A 21,853-nucleotide genomic window follows, 5' to 3' on the forward strand; every position below is an offset into this window, starting at 1 on the left:
AAATGTTTTTAAAGTGCATTTCTGTATAATTTCATTCAGTGTGATAAAAAGTTATTGTATGGTTACAATTATGCAATTGTATCTGTATATGCATTATATGGATATTTTATGTGAAAACAATTCCTGGGAGAAGGCTGGAAAGGTGAAGCAAGGTTACAGTAGTGGTAAGGGCACTGTTAGAAAAGTTGAAGCACCAGGTTATGACAGATAATCAAGAAGAAAAATATGTATGCACTAAGGGTTGACAAGGACTTGATGGCACGTAATCCACATCAATCATATGGTTCCAACTTTAATATCATAGCATGGAATTCTGTAATCTTAACTCAGCCAATATGTCGATAGCTACATGATGGATGTGTCATACTACTGGCCACTTTGTTACTTTTTGCTTCAATCATAACACAACAGCTAAGAAGTGAAAACCATGCAAAACTATATCTTATCTATATTTCTTTCTTTTTTAGGTAAATTCGAGTTGACATAATAAACTACATTTACATATATGCACCTATTATAAATACAGACATAACTTCATAAATAGCCAATATACAAATGTTTTATTTTTTATTAGGTATCACAATTAAAAAGGCAAGTACCATTTATCCAATTGGCAAGTATATGAATGTAAAACATCAAATTCCTACAACAATTGAACATTATTTACAGGGGTCCAAACATGACATTAATTTGATCACATAAATATTACAATATTTCATCCCTGCACCCTGCATTCCTTGTGTATGTAGGTTTATATTATCAACATTAAACTATGGTATATTAATTTGCCTTAACCTTCAAGCATTTTTTTCTCTTTGCCTGAAGGAGAATTATGATTTTGTGCTAAGGCCTTTTACAGGTAATATTGCTTTCTCAGCAGACATGAAGTATTTGCTACTGAAATGGATGTGGCAGTTCAATATAATCTAGTATTATCAGCGAGTAGTTTGCTTACCACTCCATTCTCATCATAAATCTTTTAGTGTGGTATCCTTTCTCTGGAACAATAAATCTACCCTGTAATTGGCTTCTTTATATGTACTGTCTCCTCAAAGATATCAAAATGTTTGATTACAGAAAAGAAGATTAAACACTTGGTTACAAGCAGTTTGCAACAGTTCTTGGCTTTCCAGTCTTTACAGGATTAGAGTTTTTAAACAACTTTATAAATATTAAAAGCTGTGATAAAATATTTCTGAAGTGTTCACAGTGCAATATTTTATACCCTAGCCAAGAATTTATCTATACACCTATCTATAAAATTAATTAAAAATCAGTATAAAAATAGAATGATTTGAAAGTTTACACACATACACACACCAACATTTCTCACCTATCTTTTGATTCTACGTCAAATAGTCTATACAGTAGAATGCACAGGATTCCACAGGAACAGAAACCAATATGAAGTTCAGTCAAAATTTAACCCCTTTTTTAAAAAAAGTATATTTTTAAAAAATATTTTGGTCATCAGGAAGGCCTACGTCATGTCAAAATCTTAAGAACCAGTTGACAACATCAAGCTGTGATCTGTATTTGCAGGATTTTTATTTCATTTCTTTAAACAAAAACCTGTTTAAATGCGATGAGCTTTATTCAGCAGCAGTAACGTAAAGATGCACTCCCTTTCATGGAATAGACTGGCATCCCGGTTCAAGCTCTTCCCCTTTTTTTCTGTTTTATTTTTTTTTCCACAGAGACACTTTTACTGCTTCCCTGCACAGTTGGGTATCCTCCTGTGGATTTCCCCCCACATACTTAACATACTCTTCAGCCTACTGGGTAAAAGAATTTCTGAAAGATTTCATTCTTGTCACAGTACAGAATCATTTTCTTTAAATATTCATTATGCTCTGCTTCTCACTAGTGCATCCGCTACTACTACTACTCTGTATTCTACTGTATTGCCATCAGTATTCCAAAATTATTTTAAAAATCTGTGATAGCTGGACAATCTGATTAATGTCCATTAGATCTGGGCTACTTATATAATAATATAAGCTGCTAGACCAAATAAAAAATCACTACTGAACTACAATCTTTGAACATTAGAATACTTGTTTAGTTTGGCCCTTATTCAGTGAAAAGCACTTGACTAATAATATCAACTCGCAGTATCTTGTATTATGAGTAACTGAGAAATTTCTGAATCATCAGTTCTGCAGAGTATAAGTGGTCTTTCACTTGTGAGCCCAAAATTTATGATGCTAAGTGAGAACTTTGTTAAATGAGTTTTCTTCATTTTATGACTTGCCACAGTTGTTAAGGGAATCACTACAATTGTTAAATTTAGTAACATAATTGCTAAGCGAATCTGGTTTCCCTATTGATTTTGCTTGTCAGAAAATCATAAAAGGGATCACATGATCCCAGGACCCTGCAACCATCATAAATGTGAGTCAGTTGTCAAGTATCTCAATGTAAATCACATGACCACGGGGATGCTACAATAGTCAGAAGTGAAAAATGATCATAAGTCACTTTTTTAAAGTACTGTGGTAACTTCAAATAAGTCTCTATGTGAAGTCGATAACAGTAGCTAGATTGTTCACAGTGAGCGATATTTGGCAGTAATGAAGAATTTCCACTGCAGTGTAGTTACTGTAATTGCCCATCTCACATGAAAATTATATCCGAACAATAACCTTGTAGATTTCAGCAACTTGAATTGTCTCCTCAAAATAGTGCAATTTTAACAACATAAACACATATGCAGTGGTTTCACACACAGAAAAACACTTAAAAAGTAGTTGGCCATTATTTATGCCCTGTCCCCTTTAGCAGAGTCTAATGAACTTCATCATGTATCTGCGTTTCTATCTATATTATCTTGTGATGACAGCAAAGACGGATATGGTGTGACACACTTCACATTGACATAGGTGGCATTCACATGAACATAATGTTCCCCAATAAAAGTGGAGAAGATCATGGATATATCTGAAACTAATTCAGAAAAAGCTGGCCGTAGTTCAGGCTTTGGATGCCAGCACTTGAGCATGACTTCATATCTGCAATGAAAAAGCAGAAAAAATGATTTTTAATCTATTACATTTAATAACATGATTTTATACAATTTCTAGAAGATAGTTTAGACTTTTCTTACAGTGGATCAGGACAGTATTCAGGCTGCAAGAGCCTCCTTCCTTGTAGTAAGTAAACGGTAATATCAAAAGAGCTGATATCAGGATAAGGAGGTGCGCCTCTTGTCATCAGCTCCCAAAGTAAAACACCAAAGGACCACTAAAAAAAAGAACATAAAAATCAAATCATAAGGCTGTGAAAGAAAGCCACAGACATTCATAACTAAATATCACATTGCCAAGGCCAAACATTTTGTTCTGTTGTCGCATTTTTGCAATTTAGGAGAACAGTAGTAAGAGGCAAATCTTAAGTCTTGGAGCTTGTAAGGCGGTTATTATATCCCTTTAAATATGCTTTCCCTGAATTTTTCTTGGTCCCTCTATCCTTGGTAATGCTGTGCATAACCAGGAGAATACCTCAAACTGAATGAAGTTTTATACTTCTGGCTTGCATCAACAAAATTGCTAGTCATCTAGTCCAATATTCTCTATTTTGACAGATTTTCATTACCTAACTTTTTATGGGGAAATATAATAATTGAATCCGGGATTTTGCTGGATGATATTGCTCTCAACTGGAGAGCAGTTGTAAACTCATATATTAAGGGGACAGTTTCAAAATCGGGTCAGTACCATCAAGCTTTTCATAGTAATCATTGAAACTTTTTAAGATTGGAAAGTTTCTTAGTCGTAGGCTTAATATTTGGTCATCAGAAATACAGACACAAAAATAATAATACCCATTGGCTTTTGCAAATTAGGAAACAGTTTTGGTTTAAGTCCCCCCCTTTGCATTATATAAATCTTTTCCTTTGATATTTCCAATAATCTGTTGAAATATAATCAACATCCCATATAATGATTAATATATTACCACATCTGACTTTGTACTGAATTTCTGGGTTTGCAAACTTTCCAAAGCCATCCATTTTACTGGCAATTTTGTTCCTGTTTTATTGTGTACACTGTAGTACTCCTTATCATATACATCTCTTGCAAGTCCAAAATCAGCAACCTTGACTATGAAATTTTCATCCAGCCTACAAAAACAATACATACATAAACATAAAATATTATTTGGAACTAAGAAGATAGAATTTATATTTGTGTCAGATTACACTGTATGGTTAATATAAACACACATTCCATTTAAAGTCATCCATTCCTTCGTGAATGCAATTTTTCTTGTAAAGAACCAATTATCTATGTTCTTCAAAACTAGGCTAACAGAGGATTTCATTGGAAGAGAGAATACAGTCCAGTCTTCATTTTTTTCTTTGATTATTTTTTATGATAAATCTTTAATAAATCTATATCACAAATGAAGGCAAATAGATGTGTTCCAAGATAATGTTGCAGGATTTGGGTCAGTCCCCTGCAGCAGAGGTTTAGATTTCCAAACTTAGGAACACTTGCTGGAGCCCATCCTCAGAGAACTTATCTCTAAGGAATGTAAGATTTGGACTATTCTGTGCTAGTATTTACATAGTGTGTGACTTTTTATTTGTTGCTTGGGGTGTTGATGGCCAGCTATTACAGTCAACAATTTAATAGCAGCCATCAACACCCCAAGCAACAAATTCAAAAACTACACACAAACAGGCACCACATAAATGCTGGCCCAAATAGCCCAGATCACACATTCTGTAGAGAGAACTTTCCTGAGAATGGGCTCCAGCATTAAACCTCTGGTCCTGGTGGCCGACCCAGATTGGATTCCGCAAATCTTGTTCATTTTGGTTGTGTGAAAAACCATTCTAAGTCACTTTTTTCACTGCTATTGTAATTTCAAGCGGTCCCTAAATGAAGTCAAGGCCTATCTGTATTATCTCTATTCATAATAATGAATAGTGTATAATATATTATACATTATATATATTGACATTATTAATCAGCCACACAATCCTTTTCAAATTTCACATGATGAGATAATAATTGTAAGTTAAAATTGATAATTAGTATAATAAAATTATGTTTTAATTGTGAATAATTATGACCAGTTGATGTTAAGCTCATTAATTCATAATGTAAATGATGAATTGGCATAATGATTCTCCCTTTGCTTGGATTACTGAATAATTATGCAAAGTAATCTCTCTGGTTATCCTGAAACCAACAAGATTTTTTCCCATAACTTTTGCTTGGAGTAAAAATTCTTATTCTGACAGCAAGTGTCAGAAAACAAGAGGAACAGGTAACTTGTTCTAAAATTGCAAGCAGTTTTAGAAGCCATGATTCAGAATAATTGGTGACCTGAAGAGAGTGGTGGTGTTGAGATGTGCCCTTCATTTCTTAATCAATGTATGAGGCTATTATTTCTATTAGTTAAAAGAGGCTGTCTTAAGCTACAGCCTATCACTCCTATTTGAAGTTCTGAATGTCATTTTTGAGACTTCTTTATTGTTAAACAACAAGGAAGACGGTTGATACAGCCAAAATAAGGAAGTGTGGAGTATTTTTTTCTCTTGAAATACAAGGATAAAAGTTGTGGTCTTAATTTATTACTGTCAAAATAATTCGTAGCCCTGTACTGTTTTGTTATGAGTGGTTAAAATTTACTGATTTTCATGAGCTCCGATTGGCTCCTGAAAGGAAATAATAAAGAAATAAATAACTTTTTGATCACCAGAGGGAGCTATGAGATATTTAACTCTGAGTTGGTGTCTATTGTCAAGGAAATCTTTGAAAAGTCCAAACAGAAAATTGCTCTTTTCATAAATCAGTTAGAAGATATTAATTATACAGAGGATATTAAAAAGGAACAAGAGACACACTTAGGTATAGATAATTATCAACCTACTGTGTTAACTTTACAAAATGGACAATGCAAGTAACCTAACTGTGCCTTTGGAATATAAATCTGATATCAGCTTTTTTTAAAATGATGATGGTTTGAATACAAGCCTCCCAGTGCAACTGAAATAAGAGTGCCAAGTAAATTCAGAACTGTCAAGAGGTGAAGTTTTTGAAATTTTCCTCATGCATATTAACAAGTTTTAGAGTTATTTCAGAAAAAATATATGATACCGGTAGTCATCTTAGAGAAGAAAACCTTAACCTACAAGGATTGCCAGCAAATAACTAGATTTGACCCTTCCTTAATAAACTAGCTCCTCTAGAGATAGCAATAGCAATATCAGTTATATACTGCTTCACAGTGCTTTATAGCCCTCTCTAAGCAGTTTACAGAGTCAGCATATTGCCCCCAACAGTCTGGGTCCTCATTTTACCCAACTCATAAGGATGGAAGGCTGAGTCAACCTTGAGCTGGTGATATTTGAAGTGCTGAACTGCAGGTAGCAGTCAGCTGAAGTAGCCTGTAGTACTGCACTCTGATCACTGCACTAACTTGGCTCTAGATACCTATTAGATGGATACCTATTTCCAGGTTAATTTACAATGTGTAATTGAACAACTTTGGGACATTTTTTTTGATGGATATAAATAAAGCTGATAATTTCTTGAAGAAAAGAGACTTGATAGACTCTTCTGACAAGAGGAATACTTCAGTCCAGATAAGCTGGAGGAAGTGACTTAAATTTAATAATATAATTACTAAGGATAGGGGAAACTGTATACTGAAAGGAAGCTTTAAGTTCGTTTTAAGTGTATACAATTTGTAAATGCATGTCCTCTGTCTTTTTATGTAATGCTGAACAATTCCTAAAGTTTTAAAAATAATATTGAGTAAATTTGAAAATAAGAGAAGAAAAAGATCCATGAGGATAAACTTGAGGGAGAGATTCAAATTCAGTGACCTAATTGGAGTGTCTCCCCTCTGCTTTATATATAATATTTAGTAAAATATTAAAACCAAAAAAGGTGTTTTCTCTCTTTAGGGTTAAAAAAATTGAAATAATAGAGGATTTTCTTAATATAAATTATGGTAAAGATTAATGAATTAAGAGAAGCATATATTACTCTCCACGGCAAAGAAAAGCAAAGATGGTTAAATTGATTCTTTTATCCAAAGAAGAGAATATATCTAACCTTGTTTTTACTCTGAAACTATTCTGAAATTGCTTCCGGATTTTGTACTTGCAATGAAAAAAATATGAAACTTCAATTTTGTTTTTGTTAACTATAATTTTGTATTTGTTATGCATAAGTGCATCAGTGTGCCTACTGTCCCTGTCCTAATGTTTCCCACTTATTAGGACCCATCTCTTGTATATAAACAATGTTATATCTGTGTATATTACCAATACATACTTGATAAAATAAATAAATTTAAAAAAAGTAAATAGGCTTATTGTTATAGCAATGGTTTGTACATACTGTTGTGTAAAAGCAAAAAGTTGTGGTTATAATGTTATCGTCTACTATGCTCAAGAGAGACCGATGTTGGTGCCTTTTTCTTTCCTTTTCCTCCTTTACTCTATATTTATTTTCCCTCCCTCTCTTCCTAGTTTTCCGCAGCCTTTTAAGTTTTTCTTTATACATTTTATATTTTGAAAAATCAATGAAAAATCATATGGGGAAAAAAAGCAAAGGGGGAAATGGATGGGGATTACAAGATTATCAAAAAAAGAGGTTAGATGTTTAAAGAAGAAAAGGAACTATGTGAATTGGAATGTAAGAAAAAAAGGTGTAAAAGGAAATAGTGCAAATTATTTTGTTTGTTTGTATCTTATTTATTAATTTCAGTTTCTTTGGCATATTCTATTTCTGTGCATTTCAAAATATTACTTATCTTGAAAGAAAATAACATCATAGGTATGTTAACATTGAGCATGTTATTGTGATTTTATCAAATGATGTTTCAGGAACAAAGGAAACCTGTAAAAATGCAACAGAAAACATGGAAATATTGCCTTCTCAGAGAAAACCAACACCGAACATTGATTTATTGAATCAAAGCAGAACAATTTCAACCTCAGAATCCTGCATAGAAAGAAAAAGCCCTTTAGCATTCCAATTCTCTATATTAAAATTGAATGTAATTTTGTTTGCTATATCACATAACTGTTGCAACTCTCCGAGTGATGTTCAGCAATTGTAAACGTCTGTAGCAATATTTCTCTACCTTGGTAACTTTTAAGATTAAAACCTTTTAAGCTATGCTCACTGGAAAATTCTGGGAGCTGAAGTCCACACATCATAAATGTTGTAAAAATTGAGAAAGACATTACTATAGGAACATTATAGATAAAATTCTAAGTTTCATATTAAAAAGATAGATGATAGAAATAAGAAATAAAATAGTATAAATGGAATTACAGTGATACCTCGTCTTACAAACGCCTCATCATACAAACTTTTCGAGATACAAACCCGGGGGTTAAGATTTTTTTGCCTCTTCTTACAAACTACTTTCACCTTACAAACCCACCGCCGCCGCTGGGATGCCCCGCCTCCGGACTTCCGTTGCCAGCGAAGCGCCTGTTTTTGCGCTGCTGGGATTTCCCTGAGGCTCCCCTCCATGGGAAACCCCATCTGCGGACTTCCGTGTTTTTATGATGCTGCAGGGGAATCCCAGCAGCACAAAAATGGGCGCTTCGCTGGCAACGGACGTTTTTGCGATGCTGCGATTTCACTGAGGCTCCCTTCACTGGGAAACCCCGTTGCCAGCGAAGCACTCGTTTTTGCGATGCTGGGATTCCCCTGCAGCATCACAAAAACACGGAAGTCCGCAGATGGGGTTTCCCATGGAGGGGAGCCTCAGGGGAATCCCAGCAGCGCAAAAACAGGCGCTTCGGCTGGCAAAAGGGGTGAATTTTGGGCTTGCACACATTAATCGCTTTTCTATTGATTCCTATGGGAAACATTGTTTCGTCTTACAAACTTTTCACCTTAAGAACCTCGTCCCGCAACCAATTAAGTTTGTAAGACAAGGTATCACTGTATCTTTCTTTCCTCAAATGCCACTATTTATTTCCCCCCCACCTTCATTAAACAAATAACTCAAAGCAGTGAACACATCTAATCTTCCTTTGTACTTCCATTTTCTAACTGCCCCATGAGGTGAGGTGATCTGAGAGAATCACTAAGCTGGCTTACACCACTAAGGTGAGACTAAAATAAACAATTGCCTGGCTTCTATCCTGGCGCCTTAATCACTATTCCAAACTAGTTATAAAATAATATGGGAAAAAGTTAATCCGTACTTACATACAATTTCTTGCTGCTAAATCTCTATGGACAAACTTTTTGCTTGCAAGATATTTCATCCCTTTTGCTACTTGCAGACCAAATCCAATCAGATCCTTCACTGTTGGATTCTGAAAATTATGGACATGTTAGTACTTAAAACAATGCTAGGAAGAATGACTTTATAAATTTGTACTGTAATTGATGGAATCAATCTTAGTCTTCACTTTAATATTGGAAGGCTCTACATTCATTGTGTTCCTGACCCTAAAGTTACTATTAGTAACCAAGGAAACTAAATATGGAATAAATATAAGTATTATATAGCATATATAGCATGTATAGATATAAATCTAGATGCAATTAATTGACTGCTAGAACAACAAAATGTTTGTACTGTAATTTTTGGATTTTTTTTTAACTGTAAAGAATTGACTATCGCAGTGATGGCAAACCTTTTTTTCCTCGAGTGCCGAAAGAATGTGCGCACGTTCTATCATGTGTGCACGAGTGCTCAGACCCATAATTCAATGCCTGGGGAGGGCAAAAACAGCTTCCCACACCTCCCTGGCGCCCCTCTGGAGGCCAGAAACAGCCTGTTTCCTAATTTCTGGTGGGCCCAGTAGGCTCGTGTTTCACCCTCCCCAGGCTCCAAAAGCTTCCCTAGAGCTGGGGAGGGTAAAAACACTTCCCCCATCCCCCCGGAGGCTCCAAACACCCTCCCCCACCCCTGGAGGGTCTCTGGAAGCCAAAAACATCTTTCCAGAACCTCTGTAAGAGCCAAAAATCAGCTGGCTGGCACACACATGCACATTGGAGCTGACCTAGGGCAGCGGCTCCTGTGCCAGCAGAAATGGCTCCGCGTGTCACCTGTGGCACCTGTCCCATAAGTTCGCCATCTCTGGCCTATGGCAAAAATAATGAGGAATTACCAGAATAAGAAAGCAACTGCAGCAGCTCTCAATGGTTACAGAGTTTTCCCAAGTTTACCAGAAGATATTAAGGGTTGAGCATTATTTATTTATTTATTTGATTTTTATGCCGCCCTTCTCCTTAGACTCAGGGTGGCTTACAACATGTTAGCAATAGCACTTTTTAATAGAGCCAGCATATTGCCCCCACAATCCAGGTCCTCATTTGGCATATTGCTTTAAAAAAAAGTCTACATTTTTGAAAATGTATGTTTGTGTAAGTCTATCTCCCTCCAACTTCAAGAGTAAATCTATAGGCAAAGAACAAGAAACCAAAGAACAAAAATTCAGATCCCTTGTACTCCTCCATACAAGAACTCTGATCATCCAGGTTCAAGCACTTTGTAGGGGAGATGGGTGGCATAAAATTTTAATAATTAAAAAAGAAAAGAAAATAATTTCTACAAATAAGCCCCTTGATTCAGATAATTTTTCTGTCTTTTCAATACTTAAAATGTGTAATGCAACATCATTAAATTCTGATTAAAATAATGATTTATCAATTTATACTTTCAGACAGCAGAACTGTAATAATACATAATTGCCTAATTGGATCACTACTGAGCATCCCATAATACACATACATGAGATTCATTTCTAATGAAGTTCCGAAGATCTCCATGTTTCATATAGGGAAGCACCACCAAAGGAGAACCTTCATTAGGCAAGCAAATTCCAAGTAATGACAAGACATTGGGATGAGTGAAATCCTTCATTATAATTCCTTCTTTTAAGAATTGAGCTACTTCATCCAAATCTGTAATTCCTGAAAAATGTAGCAACAAATTTTTAATAAATATACATATCATTTCTAATATACTTTCAAAACACATTTTGAATGAAAGGAGCAAATATAACTCCTTAGTATTACTCCTTTATAATCCCAATGAGGTTGTAGTAAAACAAATTGAACTTTAGATGAGTATTCTTGAAATTATATACAGGTATTTGCAGGGCTAGATGCTTCATATCTATAAACAAATGAGCTGGAAAAGTGTTAACTGGAATGTATTTAACAAATTTTAGCGCACACAGTTCCAGAACTCCTTTTTCTTCCTTTTTCACATATTACTAACAATATATAAAAATGCTCCATCTGTCAAACTAGAAGAATGTTATTAATAGTGTGCGCCAATTAAGTCCTGCTGTTTTCCAACTGTCTCACTCATAAAAATTGAACATAAGCTAATCCAATGGTAAAATGAATTCACATTTTTTTCTCTTTGCTTTAATCTTTTATTTATTATGTGGATGGAAAATATGAGCATTCTTCCATATGGACATTTTAAGATGTATGGAATAAAATTTCTGCAAACGACCCTTCTATGTCGCCTTCGACACGACCTAAGCATAGCTCATAAAAACATCTGCTACAACGTCCTTTCTGTTAATGACTACTTCAGCTTCAACCACAACAATACACAAACACACAATAGATACAAACTCAAAGTAAACCGCTCCAAACTTGACTATACTACTTCAACAATTGAGTAGTTAATGCCTGGAACTCAGTACCTGACTCTGTAGTTTCATCACCAAATTCCCAAAACTTTACCCTTAGACCAGTGAAGAGCTACCAAAATTTTTACTACCACACCGTGGGCATGGCTTATGTAGGACGCCCTGCATTTTCTTTCAACATCTTTCATGCAAATTGGATGCTCTGGGATGGAGCTCTATTTTCGCTACCCCATTGCATTCCCCCCCCCGTCTGGACAGTAACCCACCCCTGCCTTAGAGTATCCACTGTTGACTTCACCCGATTTCTAAGGGGTGTGCATAAGTGTACCAGCCTACCGCCCCGTCCTAATGTTTCCCTCTTATTAGTACCCATCTCATGCATATAAACAGCATTATATCTATGTATATTACCAATATGTACTTGGCAAAATAAATAAATAAATTTAACTTGCTAAAAATAATCATGGCTCAACTAATATAGTTTAGTCAGTGAAAATACAATGACTCAGAATAAAATATTGCAAGACTCACTGTTCAAGGATTTCACAGCACAATGAATTTTCTTGTCTTCAGTATCCAATAAAGTTCCATGATAAACACATCCAAAATGGCCTACAAAGAGAGAATATCATCACAAGTCACATATCTACTGGTTTCTCTGGAGCTGTCTTTATATTTTTGAGGGTGACCAATTGCTGAGGGAAAGTTTATCCTGATTCTTTCAGAAATCATTCTGAGCTGCTTGGAACAATGCAGCGATACTGGCAAAAATGATAAAACCATGATAAAACAATCATTTCCCCAACTGATAGCTCTGATATTTCAAAAGTTCTGTTGGAGACAAAAACACTAAATCTAAATCTACTAGACCAGTGAAGGCAAACCCATGGCAGGGGTGCCATAGGTGGTATGCGTAGCCATATCTGTTGGCACATGAGCTGTTGCCCTAGCTCAGCTCCAACATACATGTGTATGCTGCTCAACTGATTTTTGGCTCACTGGAGGGCATTTTTGGCTTCCATAGAACCTCCGGGGGGGGTGGGGTGGCGAGGCTCCAGGGAAGCCTTTGGAGTCCAGGGAGGGTGAAACACTAGACTCATCAGAAGTTGGGAAATAGGTTGTTTCCAGCCTCCAGAGGACCTCCGGGGGAGGGGAGCTGTTTTCACCCTCCTCAGGCTTTCAATTATGGGTGTGGACAATCATGCATGCGCAATAGTACATGTGCATGCTCTTTCGCCACTTGAGAAAAAAATGATCCCCATCACTGTACTAGACCCATCATCCTGCCCTTAGATTCAGATTAACAGAGTTGGAAGGGATCTAGTTCAACCCCCTACCTTTACCTCAAATTGAACTCACAACCTCCTGATTGTGAGGCAAGAGCTATCTCTCTAGGCCACAGCAGCTGGGGTAGCACATCTTCCTTTGGATGCTTACAATATCATACTTTCCTAACTTTAGAAATACCATTCTTGAAGTTTTTCTGTGTGCAAATAAGCATTTTCTGATGCTGGATATATACTCTATGATGCATTGAATAATTTTTGGCAAGTCCCCAATGGAATTTATTTTCAGATAAAATTGCCTAAGATTGAAAATTCAGCATTCCAACATAAGCAGGGATAAAGCAAAATTTTTGAAATTAATGTGTAAATATAAAATACAGTTGAGACACCTACCTCTTCCTATTACTTCATTGAAGTGAACAATCATATTATCAGCACCAATAACAACATGCTCAACTTCTTTGACCAGATCTGGATTTAAGGCATTGATGTCAATGTGAACATTAGTCTGTAACAATGGACTGGCTAAATCGGAGTCTCCAGTAGACAGAATGGGAGATAGGTCCACATGAGGATATTGGGTTGGCCTGCAAGATCCATTCTGAGATAAAGTTGGAAACTGGTCTATAAGAAAATGTGAACATCATTGTCAATAGCAAATCCTGCCATAGAAAGCCGATTTTATGTTTAGTTTTCATTTTAAAATTTATTTTTCACATTATGCATAATGTAACACATGATTGCTAAAACAATAACAGTAGTCCTAACAGGAACCAGCTTATCTGTAACTTCACAGAGACAGCTGCTATACCCTTGAGAGAGAACTTTTCATAATGATGCTATAGGAAACTTTGACTAACAGGATTCATTTAAAATGGTGGCATTAAGCCTAGAAACAGAATGAGAAGCCCTTAAAGATCAAGAGAATGGCTATTTGCAAAACCAAACTCTTATATACTATAATTTGTCTTTCATTTGTTGGGGTAATATCTTCTTTACACCATTTATATAAAACTAGTTTCAAATGCTAATTTACATCCAATTTGCATAAACATACTGTTGTACTGCAAACCTTAATCGGAATTGCCATGGTGGAAACCACATATTCATTTGTAGAATTTCCCAACAAATTTTTTGTTTTGAACTTTTTATTTTGAACAAGCTCAAAATTGTAACAAAAACCATCTGCATTTGTAGTAATCTTAGGGGAACAGACATTACACATTAGTGAAGGGAAGAAGGAAATAACAAAGGTTATCAATTATTTTCAAATTATTATTTACTGAACAATTTAAAATCTACTTAATATTTTCCAAATTACTGTAACTATATAGAGGTAAATTTTAAATAAAACATTTTATTATTAATTTCCTGAATTTTTACTATGTAACATTTTTAAGTACAATAAAATGCATTTACTATTTTTGTTTAAGAACCATAATGTGTAGGGTTGATCAAAAACCAGTCTTCATGAATTTGCATAGACAGGTTAGGAGAATAAAAATGTGTCTAAACAAAACACTACCATTCTTATTACTCTGAATCCAAGGAAATGGATGATGACAAAGTCTAGGAAATGTGTGGTCTCTTTCCCTTTCTCAGCAAACAATGGAGAATCTTTAAATGAGACCTTGTCCTGCCAGGGCTGATGTGGATATTTTATTACTGCAGACACAATGCACCAGGAAGTGCTCTAGCATAATAGTATGCTGGTTCTTGTATTTGCATTTATTTAACTTATTGCATTGTTTTTTAATTTAATTTACTAACATAGGTATGCCACCACTTCTTACAATTCAAAGCTAATAACTTTTGATACCTACATGAAACCGCTGGGTGAGATCACCTGATGACATGGGGTGAGTTACAGTCCGCTGATGACACTCAGCTCTACATCTCCACCCCATGTCAACTCAGTGAAACAGTGGAGGTGATGGGCCAGTGTCTGGAGGCTGTTAGGGTCTGGATGGGTGTGAACAGGCTCAAGCTGAACCCCGAAAAGATGGAGTTGATGTGGATTTTGCTTCCCAAGGACAATTCCATATGCCCATCCATTACCTGGGGGGTGACTTCTGACCTCCCAAGAGAGGATCCGCAACTTGGGAGTCCTCTTTGACCCACATCTGAGCTTAGAACATCATCTCTCAACTGTGGTGAAGGGGGCATTTGCACAGGTTGGCCTGGTCCTATTTAGTGAGAGAGCCTCTTCTCACAGTTACTAATGCTCTCATCACCTCGAGGATCGATTACTGCAATGCCCTCTACATGGAGCTACCTTTAAAGAAAGTTAGGAGTGCAGTTAGTGCAAAATGCACAAAATGCAGCTGCACTAGTCGTTATGGGCCTTCCAAGGAATGCCCATATTTCAACATCACTCTGCGATCTGGATTGGCTACCGACTGGTGTCTGAACGCAATTTAAAGTGTTGGTCATGACCTATAAAACCCTACATGATTAGGACCAGATTACCTACGGCAGAGGTCCCCAACCTTTTTTGCACCAGGGACCGGCTTTAAGCTAGACCAGTTTTCCATGGCCCGGTGGGGGGGGGGTGTTAGCTGTCAGCGGCGCCGTAAAAGGGGCGATCAAGAGAGGAATGGGTGAATGAATGGACGGAGGGTGGGAAGGAAGGAAGGAAAGAGGGAAGGTACAGGAAGAGAAGAAGGGTGCAAAGAAGCAAGGAAAGGTGTGAAAGGGGAGAGTAAGAGAGGAAGGAGTGAAAGAAGGGAATGAGGGAGGAAAGAAGGGAGGAAGGAAAAGGAAAGCAAGAAATGGAGGGAGGAAAGAAAGGAAGGAAGGAAGGAAGGAAGGAAAGAAAGAAAAAAAGAAAGAAAGAAAGAAAGAAAGAGGGAAGGGACAGGAACAGAGGAAGGAAGCAAGGAAACTTATGAAAGGGGAGAGTAAGAGAGGAAGGACTGAAGGGAGGGAGGGAGGGAAGAAGGTAGAAAGGAGAAAGAAAAGAAGAAATAGAGGAAGGGAAGGTAAAAGAGAGAAAGAAAAAGAGCAAGAAAGAAAGAAAGAAAGAGAAAGAAAGGCAACTTCAAAGAAAGGCTCACTGAGCATCTCTCACTCTCTCTCTCTTTCTATCCCTCTTTCTTTCTTTCTCTTCCTTTCTCTCTCTCCTCTTCCTTTATCTCCTCTCTCTCTCTCCCTCTCTCTTTCTCTCCCCCCTCTCTCCCCCTTTCCCTCTCTCTTTCTCTCTCTCTCCCTCTCTTGCTATCTCTCCCCCCTTTCCCTCTCTCTTTCTCCCTCTCCCTCTCTTTCTCTCTCTCCCCCCTCTCTCTTTCTCTCTCTCTCCCCTTCTTTCTCTCTCTTCTTCTCACTTTCTCTCTCGTTTTCTTTCTGTCTCTTTTGCTTTCTCTCTCTCACTCTTTCTCTCGTTTTCTTTCTCACGCTCTTTCTCTCTCTTGTTCTCTCTCTCTTGCTATCTCTTTCTCTCCCCCCTTTCTCTCACTCTCTCTTTCTCACTTTCTCTCTATCTTGCTGTCTGTTGCTCTCACTCACTCTCGTTCTCTCTTCGTTCTTCTCAGCGGTGGCGCGCGCACGCCCTGCCTATCTCACCTTTGCGAGAGCACTTTCGTCCCGGGCTCTCAGCAAGGGGGTTGCAGGAGAGGCGGGGCCGGCGGAAGGTGATATTCAATGTCGGGGGCGCACGGGCGGTTGCGCGCGCTCCCTATCTCCCTGCTAGCCCACTCGGAATATTCAAAATAAGAAAAGCCTTTGCCGGCGAAGGTTTTTCTTATTTTGAATATTCCGAGTGGGCTAGCAGGGAGATAGGGAGCGCGCGCAACCGCCCGTGCGCCCCCGACATTGAATATCACCTTCGCCGCCCCCGCCTCTCCTGCAACCCCCTTGCTGAGAGCCCGGGACGAAAGTGCTCTCGCAAAGGTGAGGCGGGCAGGGCGTGCGTTCCGGGTGCGGGAGGAGCTGCAGTGAAAGGCAGGAGGTGGCGGAGGAGCAGAGGGGGCAGATCGGGCGGGCGGTGGGCAGCGTGGAAAGGCCGAGGGGGCCCTGGCGCCGCGGACCGGCTGAAAAACCCCAACGGCCCGGTCCTGGTCCGCGGACCGGTGGTTGGAGACCTCTGACCTACGGGACTTTCTCCTGCCTCATGTATCCCAGTGGCCGATCAGATCCCACAGAGTTGGCCTTCTCCAGGTCCCATCAGCTAAGCAATGCAGTCTGGCGGGGTCTAGGGAAACAGCCTTCTCTGTGGTAGCACCGGCTCTTTGGAATCAACTCCCCCAAAAGATTTGTACCGCCCCTACCCTCCTGGCCTTTTGTAAGGTTTTAAAAACTCACCTTTGCCGACAGGCTTGGGGCCATTGAATACTGGCATCCTATGCCGGCCAAAAGTATGTATGTATGTATGTATGTATGTATGTATGTATGTATGTATGTATGTATGTATGTATGTATTTATTCGTTTATTAGTTTGTTTGTTTATTTGATTTGTATGATTGTGATGAATGAATGTGGATGAATTATTTTAATAAATGGGGTTTTAGATTAGATTTTAAGTATGGGTTTCTAACATGTTCTATTTGTACAGTATTTGTATTTATTTTTGTTGTAAGCTGCACTGAGTCTACAGAGAAGGGCAGCCTAGAAATCCAAATAATAAAAAACAAACAAACAAATACCTGCACCTGAAAAGACTGTTCTCAATGTTAGTGACCAAATTCTATTTATGCTTATTTTGCTGCAAGTACCTGGTGTGTGTGTGTGTGTGTGTGTACAGACATAATTGTTGGTCTATTATAATGCTGTCAGGAAATGGTTAGTTTGTATGAAGTATAGTTGACCAAACAATGTGAACATTTTTTACAAGGACATAAAAATATTCTTACCTATGTTGAGATGTTCTTTATACTTGTAAACAAAAAATATTCTTTTCTTAGCCATCTGTGCTCAAATGAAACCAGGATGCGCGACTCATACATTAATCTTATTTTTACTTAAACAAGTTATAGACTAGCAGTTCCAGAGTTGAGAGAAAGACCACTTTTATACATATACAGTAATACCTCATGATACGAACTTAATTGGTGCAAGGAGGAGGTTCGTAAGACGAAAGGTTCGTAAGACGAAACATTGTTTCCCATAGGAAACAATGTAAAGTCTATTAATCCGTGCAACAACAAAAAAAACCCGCAAAAAAAAACGCTGCCGCCAGGCTGTCACTTTTAAAACAGGGGGGGGGGGCAGCAGCTGCCACAGCCGCCAGCTTCCCCGCCGCTCGCCCGCCCAGGATGCTGACCTGCTGCCTCGCGGGGAAGCCGGGCAAGAGCGATCTTCTGCCGGCCATGGCCGGCAGAAGATCGCTCTTGCCCGGCTTCACCGCGAGGCATCAGGTCAGCAAGAGCGATCTTCTGCCGGCCATTGACGACTCCCCGCCGCTCGCCCATGGCCGGCAGAAGATCGCTCTTGCCCGGCTTCCCCGCGAGGCTTCCCCCCCTCCACCACCGCCACCCGCTGGCTGCGAGCGCTCTACCAGGCGGCCAAGAAGCATTCAGGGCAAAGTGACATGGAGGAATGGGGAGCTGAAACCGGGCGGTTTCAGCTTTCCATCCCTTCACGTCACTTCGCTGCTAAATCGTGTGGCAGCAAACATGCTTTGGGGTTTTGGCTGGGGTAGAGAAGTAGGACCTTCCTAACTCCCTCCCCCCCAGCCAAAACCGCAAAGCCTGTTTTCTGCCACACGATTTAGCCAGGACAGGAGCGAAGTGACGTGGAGGAATGGGGAGCTGAAACTGGGCGGTTTCAGCTTTCCATCCCTTCACGTCACTTCGCCGCTAAATAGTGTGGCAGCAAACATGCTTTGGGGTTTTGGCTGGGGGGGAGGGAGTTAGGAAGGTCCTACTTCTCCCCCCAGCCAAAACCCCAAAGCCTGTTTACTGCCACACGATTTAGCCAGGACAGGAGCGAAGTTTGGGTTTGGCGTTTGGCTTTGGGAGATGGCTGGGAAGACGCGCAGCTCTTTTAAAAGGTCACAGCCGGGCTGGGGGGCTTCCCAGCAACCCCCCCAGCCCGGCTGTGACCTTTTAAAATGGCCGCGCGGCTTCCCAGCCATCTCCCGAAGCCAAACGCCAAACCCAAACTTCCGCGTTTGGCGGCTGCTGGAAACCCCCCCAGCCCGGCTGTCACCTTTTAAAACAGCCGCGCGGCTTTCCAGCAGTCTTCAAACGCATTGTTCTCCGGACCCCGCCCACTCAGCCCGGCTGCTGGATTCAAAGTGCTGGGGTGGGGGGGCTGTCGGGACAAGGAGCGAGGGGGCTGCGAAGGGGCGCGTGCGGCAGAGCTCCGGCGGAGGAGCCGCGCACAAAGGCCGAGGCGAGGCTGAGCAGGAGGCGAAGCCAACCAGCGAGGTGGTGGGCTGGGAGCCGCAGGCGAAAGGAGCTCGGGCATTGTTCTCCGGACCCCGCCCGCAGCCTGGAGAGGGAAAGGGCCGCCGCGGGGCTGAGCGGGCGGGGTCCAGAGAACAATGCCTGGCGCCGCACTCCGATGCCTGAGCTCCTTTCGCCTGCGGCTCCCAGCCCACCGCCTCGCTGTTTGGCTTCTCCTCCTGCTCAGCCTCGCCTCGGCCTTTGTGCGCGGCTTGTCCCGACAGCCCCCCCACCCCAGCACTTTGAATCCAGCAGCTTCTGCTGGATACGGGCGGTGGGTGGGACAAGCGGCGCAGAAGCCAGGGGCTTGGCAGCTCACCCCGCCCACCGCCCGTATCCAGCAGAAGCGGCGGGATTCAAAGTGATGGGGTGGGGGGTGTCCCGACAGCCCCCCCACCCCAGCACTTTGAATCCAGCAGCTTCTGCTGGATACGGGCGGTGGGTGGGACGAGCGGCGCGGAAGCCAGGGGCTTGGCAGCTCGCCCCGCCCACCACCCGTATCCAGCAGAAGTGGCGGGATTCAAAGTGCTGGGGTGGGGGGTGTCCCAGACCTGCTGCCTTTTCCCACGCCCGCCGCCGGCCCGATCCTGCACCTCCTGCTTCCCCCCCCAGCCAAAAATATAAAGGGGTCTCTGGCGGCAGACCGTGTTTGTGTTTTTCACTGGGAGGGGGGAGCAGGAGGACCTTCCTGACTCCCTCCCCCAGCGCCGGACCTCCTGCCCTCCCTCCCAGCCAAAAACCCAAAGCGGCCTCCCGAACGTTTTCCATCTTACGAACCTGCCGAGAAGCCCCGCCGCCCGGCTGTCACCTTTAAAACAGCCGGGGGGCTTCCCAGCAGCTTCCCGAAGCCGAACGCCAAACCTGAACTTCCGGCTTCGGCTTCCGGGAAGCCCCCCGGCTGTTTTAAAAGGTGACAGCTGGGCTGCGGGGCTTCCCAGCAGCCTCCCGAACGCCGAACCCGGAAGTTCAGGTTTGGCGTTCGTAAGACGAAAAAAGTTCGTAAGAAGAGGCAAAAATTTTCTGAACCCCGGGTTCGTATCTCGGGTTGTTCGTAAGACGAGGGGTTCGTATCTTGAGGTACCACTGTACTAAATAAACTGTTTATAGTATGCATAAATGATTGCATATGTCTGATCTGATGCATAAATAGCACTGTGTAAAGCATTTGAAAAGGCATTTTAACAAGTTCACTTGTGAAGCACCTTCTTGAAGCATTGAGTCAACTGCTTCCTATGCAGTTCTCAGCCCAAGTACCTCAAGGGTTTTTATACTTTGTCACTGCATGTATATGCATTAGTAGCCACTTTATCTGGTAAATAGAACATTTTCAAAAATCCATGAATTAGCCCTGCCAAGACTCTGGAAGAAGTTGCATTCTCAATGTTTTGAATGCTTTACATCCTGAAATAAACATTCTCAGGTTCAGCACACATACATATTTATGATCTTAAGTCAGGTATCTCAATGTACAACATACATTTTTATTTGATTGGCTGTTGCTTTATTGAACTGTCATACAACCTGACATGTTGATTCATGTATTCAGCAACACTACTTTAAGTGTTATTCTTTTTCTATATATATGTAAGAAAAATGGTGTTGTGAAGCAGCCTTAAGATGGATAATGTCCTAGAATTACTTGGAATGTTTTAAACACATTCTTCAGGTACCACTTTATAAATTAGGATGCTGATACAGAGATTTATATGATCATACAAATTGCAAAAGTCTCTGAATACAAGTATCATGGAAAGTAACAAGCTCACTACTGACTTCATGCATTTCTGAAAGCCAGTGTGTGAGAGAAAGTTTACAAGAGTGTTATAATACTTTTTGTATAAACTTCTTACCAGATTATGATGATATATTATCACAGAGAATGGATATAAAAAGAGCAAACTTTTTCTTGAATTTGGTGGGAAAAATAGTAAGGAAAGGGCCTATTGCACAAATTAAATTTTTACCTTTAATAGCATCAATATACTAGCAAGCAAAAGGAGAAAAAAAGAAAGAAAGGGAGGGCCACAGATTCAGGCTGTATGATGGTGGAAATATGTTAAGTAACTACAGTGATCCCTCGAGTTTTGCGATCTCGATCTTTGCGAAACGCTATATCGCGATTTTTCCACCCGATGACGTCACTCTCTTCCTTCCTTTCTCATCTTTCTTTCTCTCTCTCTTTCTCTATCTTGCTTCTTCCTCTCTCACACTCTCTTCCTCCCTCTCTCATCTCTTTCTTTCCTCCTCTCTCTTTCTCTCTTTCTCCCCCTCTTGCTGGCGGGTGGCGGGCGGCGGGCGGGCGAGCGGGGGCATCAGCGAGGAGCCGGGGTTTCCCCTTTGCGTGGGCGGCTGGGAAACCCCGATCTTCGTCTGCTCGCTGCTGCTGCGCCGAGCAGATCAGCTGCTGGGCGGCCGAAGGAACCTTCCCTGGCTCTTCCCCCTCTTGCTGGCGGGTGGGCGAGCGGCGGGCATCAGTGAGGAGCCGGGGTTTCCCCTTTGCGTGGGCGGCCGGGAAGACCCAGGGAAGGTTCCTTCGGCCGCCCAGCAGCTGATCTGCTCGGTAGCGCAGCAGCAGCGAG

At 40.6% G+C, this 21,853-nt stretch overlaps 1 protein-coding gene across 6 annotated transcripts in view; it reads right to left on the bottom strand.

Annotated features, from left to right (window-relative positions):
- Window positions 1-543: 543 nt before the first annotated feature.
- Window positions 544-21,853, bottom strand: part of MET (MET proto-oncogene, receptor tyrosine kinase) — a 139,572-nt gene continuing 118,262 nt past the window's right edge. For all 6 annotated transcript variants that reach the window (XM_070755471.1, XM_070755473.1, XM_070755470.1 and 3 more), the window contains 7 exons: window positions 13,285-13,515; window positions 12,137-12,217; window positions 10,729-10,910; window positions 9,195-9,304; window positions 3,958-4,123; window positions 3,107-3,243; window positions 544-3,011 (listed from right to left, as the gene is read on the bottom strand). In XM_070755471.1, coding sequence (XP_070611572.1) covers window positions 2,801-3,011; window positions 3,107-3,243; window positions 3,958-4,123; window positions 9,195-9,304; window positions 10,729-10,910; window positions 12,137-12,217; window positions 13,285-13,515 — 1,118 coding nt within the window. In that variant the 3' untranslated portion in view covers window positions 544-2,800. The remainder of the gene's footprint in view (window positions 3,012-3,106; window positions 3,244-3,957; window positions 4,124-9,194; window positions 9,305-10,728; window positions 10,911-12,136; window positions 12,218-13,284; window positions 13,516-21,853) is intronic.

Source organism: Erythrolamprus reginae, chromosome 6 (genome assembly GCF_031021105.1).
Source record: "Erythrolamprus reginae isolate rEryReg1 chromosome 6, rEryReg1.hap1, whole genome shotgun sequence".
Taxonomy (NCBI): Eukaryota; Metazoa; Chordata; class Lepidosauria; order Squamata; family Dipsadidae; genus Erythrolamprus; species Erythrolamprus reginae.